The 9,754-nt window shown below is 36.2% G+C and overlaps 1 protein-coding gene across 2 annotated transcripts in view; it reads right to left on the bottom strand.

Moving 5' to 3' along the window:
* EDIL3 (EGF like and discoidin domains 3) overlaps positions 1-9,754 on the bottom strand; it is a 389,745-nt gene that overhangs the window by 159,271 nt on the left and 220,720 nt on the right. For both annotated transcript variants that reach the window (XM_006734136.3, XM_006734135.3), the window contains one exon: positions 5,420-5,533. In XM_006734136.3, coding sequence (XP_006734199.1) covers positions 5,420-5,533 — 114 coding nt within the window. The remainder of the gene's footprint in view (positions 1-5,419; positions 5,534-9,754) is intronic.

Below are 9,754 nucleotides of genomic sequence, written 5' to 3'. Positions count from 1 at the left end.
ACCACACACAAAAATAGACTCAAAATGGTTGAAAGACCTAAATGTGAGACAGGAGTCCATCAAAATCCTAAAGGAGAACATAGGCAGTAACCTCTTTGACCTCAGCCACAGCAACTTCTTCCTACATACATCGCCAAAGGCAAGGGAAGCAAGGATAAAAATGAACTATTGGGACTTCATCAAGATAAAACCTTTTGCACAGCAAAAGAAACAGTCAACAAAACCAAAAGACAACTGACAGAATGGGAGAAGATATTTGCAAATGACATATCAGATAAAGGGCTAGTATCCAAAGTCTATAAAGAACTTATCAAACTCAACACCCAAAGAACAAATGATCCAATCAAGAAATGGGCAGAAGACATGAACAGACATTTTTCCAAAGAAGCCATCCAAATGGCCAACAGACACATGAAAAAGTGCTCAACATTGCTCGGCATCGGGGAGGGTATGTGCTATGTGCTATGGTGAGTCTTTGTTTACTTTTCTTGTTTAAAATCCATCTGCATAACCCTATTGCAAAATAGAGTTATAAAAGATTTTATCAAAGTCAAAGGAAAACAATTCAACTTGTGGTATGATTTACAGAGTATCAGTTAATATACCAAATTATATTTCATTACACTGGCAAAAGCATCTTTAGCATACTACTCAAAAAATGGGAAGTCAGGTAAAAAATAACTTGGTGGTAGTTGAGGACACTGAGAAATCAGACACCATTTCTATACTTACCTCAGAACGCTAGGTTCATTCATTCATTCATTTAGCAAATGTCTATTGAGCACCCACCATTTGCTAGTTCTCTTCTGGCAAATGTGATTACAATAGTACACTCTTTCCCTCATGGAGGATATACTCCACTAGAGGAATAGTCAATAAAAATATATATGTAAGTAAAAATATGATATGTTAATGATTAGTGCTAAGGAGAAAAACTATAACAGAAAAGGGGGTGGGTGTTGTTTTGGTCTGTTGAAGTAGGGAGGTAGAGAGGCTGAGGAAAGCCCCATTGGGAGGATGCCTTTATGCAAAGACCCAAAGGAAGCATTGGAGTACGCATAACATCATAATAGAATATTACAGAAAAGGGGAGATGGGAACGGAAATGCTGTCGGGCAAGGATGTGCCAGGTTTGCACCAGGTGTGTGCCAGGAATGGTTAGGAGGCCAGTGCGGCTGAAACAGTGCACAAGCAAGGGAGAGTCCCATGAGATGTGGTCACAGAGCTGAGTGAATAGGGCAGAGGCACAGGCCGATCCTCCTGGCCTCAGGAAACAGGGGGACTAAGTTTAACTTAGTGTGCGATCAGAAGTCAGTGGAAGATTCTGAACTGCTAGGTGATGTGTATTGACTTTTGCTTTAACAGACTCCCTCTGGCAGCAGAGTTAAGAACAGACTATGTAAGAAGCACATATAGAAGGAAGGAAGGGCCTCTCTCTAGTAAAATTGTCTCCTGGGAACTTTTTATGTCTTTTGATAAACTTTTTTTTTTGTCACCTCCTTTACTTTAAAATTCTCTGCCCACAAGGGAGGCAGAGAGAGAGAGAGGCAGAGGCAGAGACAGAGACAGAGACAGAAAGAGAAAGAAAGAGAGAGAGAGAGAGAGAGAGAGTGTGTGTGTGTGTGTGTTTCCTGGGATGGTTCCTAGGACTCTTTCCCTTCTCCTCGTTTTTCTTTTCCATATTCTTTCTCAAGTGTCACCTAGCCTCTGCTCCTCCTTAGCTTTTCATCTGTTTCCATTCATCTATATTTCCATTTGTGAAATGAGAGGGGGTAGGGATATGGGGTCCGAGGAAGAAGCAGAGTGATTCACGGTCAGTCCGGTTTTTTGTTCACATATGTAGTGCTCTCTCACTAAGTAGATGTTTACAATATAATTATACTTTTCAGATCACAAAGGTACTATAAGCCTTATAAATTCAAAATATACTGAAGAGTAAAGATGAAGACATAACTCAACTATAATATGATAAATTTCAAGTTACTTACTTCCTTTGTAGGAAAGTTCTGTTCATGTTTTTGATGTTTTCTTTCTTCTGTTGTGTTTAATTTTATTGAATTGGAAAACAATAAACTGAGGATAAGAAATATTTTCCTTTCACCTTTATTATAAATACTTCCCAGTTTATTATTTGTGTTTATACTTTATTACTTTGGTATAGATGTATTTAGGAAATTCCATTCCTCTGCAATATCTTTTATTATTTATTATTTGGGAGGGCATTGAGAATGATTTAATTTTAAAATATACCAGAACCTAATTAACCCATCAGTAGATATAAGAAAATAGTGGAAGAAGGGAAGTAATATGAGTGCAGATACCCAAGATTAGAGTGAAGTCAGTTTGGATTTGAACACAAGGATGCCAGCATTTTAGTATGGTATCCTCTGACCCACCCAGCATTAAGTCTCCATTATTCTCCCTTTCCTCTTCCTTCTGAAATATCTGCCAAAACAAATGGCCTCTCTGCCATAACTGTAGGCATAAGCTGACCCACGGGTACCCCGGTGGGACATGACAAAAAGTTCAGAAGAAAGGTTATAAATCTTACTCCAGAGTGGATGCTGGGCACACTGATTATAATCTATGTACTGTCAATTCCCAGGATCCTAACCTCAATCAGCTTAGAGCTGGCACTACGTGTAATCTGCAGGTGTTTCTGTGTGCCCTGTAGTGAGTGAGTACTTTAAGTTCTCAATGTGTGGTACTACAGCATCACTGTGGTAGAATGCTCTTTCTTACTCTGGATTTCTAACAATTCTAAGAAGTCACACAAAAAAGCAGAACCATATCCCTAGAAACTGAAACAGTAGGGAGATTAAGGATCCTTAAATTATTATAAACTCTTGCAGATCAATACAGTAAAAACAAATACCCCAATTAGAACATATTTTACAGTGTATCCTAAGTGACTCTTTCTGATCTCTTTGGGAGAATGTCAGAGCATATGATGGGTTAAGAAAGTCACTACTGCTTTCATGTTCAAAGAGAAGTCTGAGTTTAAATATAAAGATTATATAAATATGAAACTAAATCAAAGAAAACACACTTATTAAACATAACAGAAAGACACTAGACACAAACTGGTGACAATTAAGTTCAAGGTCTATTTCAATATGTCTTTCTATAATCAATCAAGTTTCCTTCTTTTCAAGGGTATTTTTAGATGTGGTGACCTCAACAAAATCTCTGATGGAGATTTTAGGCTTCAGTCATCAGTTTCAACATCTAGTTCACATCCAGGTCTCCTTCCATTTTCAACCTGTAGGCAACTGACTATCTAGCTGCTCCTTGGCCAACACAGGAAGGCAACATACATACACACAACTTCAAGACCTAGGTCTCTTGTCCCAGGGTGCCTATAACTTCAGACATCACTTCTTCTTCAGGGCATTCAGAGAGCTAGTGCTTGACCACCTCAGAGTGACGCTCATTGCTAGGCAGGCTTCCCATGACATGTCCCCTATACAGGGCTCTTCTTTTAGGAAAATGGGAAGGTCTCATCTTCCTATTGCTCCCCTGGCCAGGCCTCCTATGGGTCATGTTCATAGCCAGGCATACTTTTAAGTTCTGCCAAAGTTCTAGTACTGTCTGAAGGCACTTTATTCTGGCACCCCATGTCTGTTTTGGCTACATGGAAATCAAATAGTCACTGACATTAGTTTTTTGGTCTTCATCATGGTAATTAAATATTCATTTACAGGTATCTTGGGGTGCTTTTTAGTACAACTTTCAATGCTAAGTGGACAGCCATCTGCAAGCCCCCAAAACCAAAGAAAAGAAGAATGTAAGAGTTATATCTGGGTGGGTCAAGGACCAATCGAATCTGAATTAAGTTAACTTACTGCATGGTCAGTTATATGCTTTACAGGAAGGTTTCTAGGTCAGTTGACTGGGTGGCCACTAGTCTATTTGGTTGTATGATCAACCTGCTTACTCAGGCTGTCCTTTCCTTCCATACCTCCTTGCCTGAAGGTTCCTATGTCAACTCACAATTAATGTCTTCTCCAATTATTTTTAAACTTAGAAAATTTCCCCCCATCCAAGGTATTTCTTTGATATTCAGGATTTCATTATTTTAATGAAGTTTTTCATTTTGTTTATATACATAACCCAAATAAATCCTTAAGTAACTTTCTCTGTTTTAATTTATAAACTATCCTTGTCAAAGGGAAAGGAAGAGAAGGAAAGTGACATGTAAAATTGTTACTCTGGCTAAAAAGGAATGAGTGTGTGTGTATTGTGTTTATGTGCACATGTGTGCGCTCATGAACATGTGTAAGAGAGAGAGGAGGTATAGTGTGCTTTTGTGTTTATTTCATTTAATTCTTTTTTTAATTATTATTATGTTATGTTAATCACCATACATTACATCATTAGTTTTTGATGTAGTGATCCATGATTCATTATTTGCGTATAACACCCAGTGCTCCGTGCAATACGTGCCCTCTTTAATACCCATCACCAGGCCAACCCATCCCCCCACCCCCCTCCCCTCTAGAACCCTTAGTTTGTTTTTCAGAGTCCATCGTCTCTCATTTAATTCTATCTGAAGAGATATCTTGGTTTAGAGGAAAATGCACTGAACTGGGAATCACAAGTCCTTCTAGTCCTGCTTCTGTCACCAACTGAGAGAGCCTGGGCAAACCACATAGTCTATGTGTCTCAGTTTCTACATCTGCCTTCTGAATTTGCATAATGTGATGCTCTAATAGTATAATATACATCAAAGCAGTAGTGCTATGGAGTTTCTATAAGTGTCCAACAATTACTAAGCTATATCATTATTGTTCTCATTAGCATGTATTTGTGCCCAATTCTGGTTTCATCCTACTGACTATAATCCTGTTACTACCTTCTCCTAGTTTTTGTTTCTTTTGGGGAAGAAGGGTTGCTTTTTGCTTCTTTGTAAATACTTCAGGCAAATTACTGTCCTATCGTTTGATATATAAGACCCTACTCTCTCAGGCTTCCAAAAAGACCAATAAACAGTGTGTCAATTTCTTATTAATGTGAATGCCAGCTCAATAGAAATCCTCCTTTTATTTGTGATAGAGGCTATCAGGTTAGAGTGCCTTGAATTTATTGTCTGAAGCAGAGTGGTCACTCTGGTGGAAATGTAGGTCATACACATACTCAAAAGTCAAAATGAGATTCATAAGGGAGATGCACTTGGACCTCTGAGAAATGCTGCCCTCCTTTCAGACCACAAGGTGGCCAATTCTATGCCTAGCACGCACTGAGCTCTATCCTGGAGAGTAGACGTATATTAATAACATTAACAACAACAAATATGAAATGTGCCATTTCAATAAATTATAAACTCTAAAAGCAAACTATATTGATTTTGACCCAGATTCCATAATAAATGGAGGATATGCAAACAACAACAAAAATATATACATATATGAATACTTACTGTATTGACAATTTCTTCCCATGAATTCACCTGGGCACTCACAGGAATAGTTAGCAACAAGGTCTGTACATATTCCACCATTTTTGCAAGGCTCAGCTTCACATTCATTTATGTCTGAGTGAAACAGAAAGAACAGAGAAAATGAGAATTATTGGTAAAAAAAAATGATTAGCTATTGGAAGCTTTTAGGCCTTTCAAGTAAAATAAAATCTAAGTAATGCAATTACTTTTGTGTGTTTGTGAGTGTGTATATGTGTGTTCAGTCAATAATAGAAATAGTGCTTAAAATCAACAACTGATTAATAATCAAGTTCAAATGGAATTGAGAATCCAAATGAAAGACCAACAGAAGCAAACTTTCTCCAATCCTGAAAATAAATATGAATAGTGTGGGGAAATATTCAGTGTATCTTTAGAATTAAATCAAGCAAATTAACCCTGATAGAGAGATGAATTGGTATCACTTACAAGATCTAGAAACCTCCCCTGCAGCAACAACTGCCAATTAACACTGCCTCATTTCATCTTAATTCATTAAAATTCTAACTGACAGAGATGTTTTAGTTTCTAAATAGTTTGCCTTTGATGAATGCGATGAGAAGCAAATTACTGTTAATAGCTAAAGCTCGTTACATTAAGCAAAGTATAATAAATGTAAATGATGATCACTTCCTAATCTCATTCAAGGGTTTCTAAAATTAGGATGACTAAAGGGACTTACCTTTGATATACCATTATTATACCTCATGCAAAATCATATGAAATATAAAACATTCAGTAAATTGTACTAATTCCCATGCTAATTTTGGACAACAGATACAATGAATATGATCATAAATGAAAAAAGAAATAATGACTAATTCAGTCAAACATCCATCACTGATACACATCATTCCCTCTAAGCGCAGCACCATGCTGGGTCGTGTGGGAACTAGTAAGTAGATGGATAATAACTGCTCCCCATTGCATTCTCTTCCTGTCATCTACTTCTATTGAACTCTCTCTCCTCTCTTATTCCCACAGCTCCTTACAGACCAGAATAGTATTACCTAGGAACTGTCTGTATCTGTGCCTTTCACCCTCTCACCTAAACTGTGAGCCCTACAAATGTAGCCCCTGTCCTGCACTGTTCTTTGTATCTCCATAAATGCCACATGCTATCTAAGAGACCACTGGTACCAAAAAATGTTTCTTGATAAAATTTTTAACAAAAGATCAGAAATAGTGGTGCAGACAATCTAAACAAATAGTTCCAGATGTGTAATGGACCTTCTGATACACTACAAAGTATCAAAACGGTATTCTGAATTCCTGGGTTTTCACAGTGCTTAAAGCATTATGGTCATTAAATTACTCCTTCAAGACCAAACAAGAACAAAACACTACAAAAGCTCTATTTTGCTCTTTCTTTTAACTTTTTTTCTTCTAAACAGTGTCTCCTCTTGGTATCAGAGTTGGTCACCCTCTCATTTTAAGCTTACTGTAAAAGTTTGGTCTAAATTTCCTTAGGCAGATGATGACTTTCCCTGAAAAAGCCATCCTTTTTGATTTCTGGTTGACTGTCACAGTTTGAGAATAGAGACAGTTCATAACTATGTTCAGAAAGAATCTAAATAATTTGAGTATTTTATGACATCAAATAATAGGATAAAATCAGAATCTGATAATCTCTAAAAATACAACTATGTGCTATAAAATATAACAAACTCCCAAATATTTGAAACTAAAATTCTCCAGAAGGAAGGAGGAAGAAAAGGAAGGAAGGAGCCATTTATTCATTATCTGATGAAACATTTAGCTCTTTTTAGTCTTAAACAAAATTTCACTTAGTGTGGATTTATACTGGACTAACATGCAAAATATTTTCATTATGTTTTGAAAGTAGCACAAAAGTCACTGTGCTATTTATTTTATAGTCAGCCGAATGTAAGGCAACAGCAATAATTGGCTACTTGGGAACATGCCTACTATGTCTTTCCTTGCATCATATTGACTACAATCTTTTTTTTAGATGAGAATATGTCAAGGGCTAATAAGAAGTTAAATCTTCATGTTAGAGAATGCATGCCTTATTTTGTAAAGTTAGACATAACAAGTTATTATTTTATATACTTATGAGGAAGAAACTGAGTATTGATGTCTGAAGACCACATAGGGAAATATAATTTGATCTTGAAGGAAAGCTTTAATTAAGATTAACAACAGAATGGAGATGGTAGTATATTTCTAAACAGGAAACCAGAATGAGTCACAACTCTGAAGAGAAACGTTCATGGTATGACGATGTGTTCAGGGACACAAGTAGCCAGCCTGTCTGGAGCCCAGCTTGGGAAGGGGAGTGCTGAGACCCCATATCAGAGCATGTAGATAGGAGCCAGCTTATGATGAACCATTAATGCCAGTGGAGGGAACTGCCCTTTATTTTTTGGCACTAAAGACTTGGAGCCAGATGGGAGGGTGTCTTCTGTACCCTTGTACTTTAGATAGACCTAGTGAAGCCAATATTTGGGATAGAAATAAGAAATGAAGGAAAGCAGAACAGACAGACCCACACAGGATTCGATGCTGATAGGTACAACATATGTTTCAATTCTCAGGTAAGAGGCTCTAAGTGTTTTCTCATTTTAATACTGAACTATATATTATAAGTAAAACCAAACCCAGCTCTTGCTGCTTTAAAACATTAATAGAAGGGAGTTTTCATAGTCAATGATGTGAGAACTATCCAGAATCATTTTATATGTCTGTAAGGTATGCAGGTACTATTGTTCTTTGCTTCCTTATTTCTTCCAAGTATTAACACAATAAATATTACTTAACACAGGTGAATGTGAATCTAATGGAGACAAATCAACCTTTGAACTTTCTAGCCATTTGATCATCAGGACAGATCTACCATCATCTAAAAAAGAAATTATAATTAAGTAGATCAGATTCTAAAATAAACAACAGTTTCATCTTTATCCAGAGGTTAACACAAGGTAAAATGAACCGGAATTGCATTTGCTGAGGAGAAAATGCTTTATATCCATGCTCAATTCTGGATAAAGAATGACCTTTTATTGCTTGTGCATTTTTTGATTTTTTAAACTAAAAAAAAAAAACAACCTACTTTAAATTTAATATTTGTAAAAATACAAATGTTACATTAAAGGAGATATGTACTTTTAATATAGTAGCCAAAAAAGTAAAATATTTTTGCATATGTACACATCTAGTAACAGGTAGACTCAGATAACATGCAAATTACATGGAAGCGTTTATATATTAATATAATGCAGGAGTTCTTTCAGTGGTGAAGGCTATTTGCACTGTGATTAACACTGCAAGCAATCTAAATGGAAACAGACCTCAATTTGAATAAATCATGTTTAATTAAAGACTAGATATAAATGTTCACAGAATATAATGTAATGAAATGAAAACTAAACATCTTTGTAATAAATCACATACATTTCTCTTTGTCATAGATCAAGACATTATCATTTCCAGAAAAAAGTCCTCATCTATTCCAAACATAGTGTAATATACTACATTCTTTTATAATCAAGAAAAATTGACATAGCAGTCCCCATACAAAATAGGAATTTCCATATTTGGTCATATTTACAGTTCATTTATAATATTAATAGCTATCATTTTTGAGGTTTTTATATGTATGACTGCTTCATGAGAATGATTTAAAAAAAAAAACAGCCTCATTCAGAATTGGATTTTATAATTAAGACAACCAGCTGAGCTCTGATCCCTCATTCCAAAAGCACAAAACTGCTACCTACCATCTTGTCTGACTGAGGACAATAACAAGAGCTGAACATGGATTTCCAGATATAAACACATGATGCTTTTTAAAAAGCAAGGTAAAGGAAGAAAGGAGAAGAGAGGAAGAGATGAGAGAATAGATAATTGGTCACAACAGCATGCATTTCTTTGAAAGAAAGAAGTGCTCCACAAGGATTTCAGGCCCTTTGCTCTGTTGTAACTAATTACACAAATTCATTCATACTATATGCGTAACTTAGACTCTGTACCTTTATCATTATGTTGTACTTAGCCTATCTTATACAGACTTATAAAGGTGTGTTGGTAGTCTACCCTCTTAGGCTTAGGTTTTTACTAATAGAAATAATGTCAACCCATACACACTTTGGAGACTTCGCTGTAAGAATCCTCTTCCAGGAATTGACAAACACATATTCATAACATCACTCTGAGTACTCATGACCTTATACACAATTGCATCCTGAGAAGTGTTCAGTTACTCCTAGTCTTTTTTTCTGGATCTTGTCAGACCCATCATTGTGCAAATTATAGCCCTAAAGCCCATGAAAATGA

Source organism: Leptonychotes weddellii, chromosome 7, assembly GCF_054177405.1.
Source record: "Leptonychotes weddellii isolate Sample4059 chromosome 7, ASM5417740v2, whole genome shotgun sequence".
NCBI classification, from domain to species: Eukaryota; Metazoa; Chordata; class Mammalia; order Carnivora; family Phocidae; genus Leptonychotes; species Leptonychotes weddellii.
Note: the sequence above shows the minus strand (reverse complement) of the source record. Positions and strands in the feature narration are given on the sequence as shown.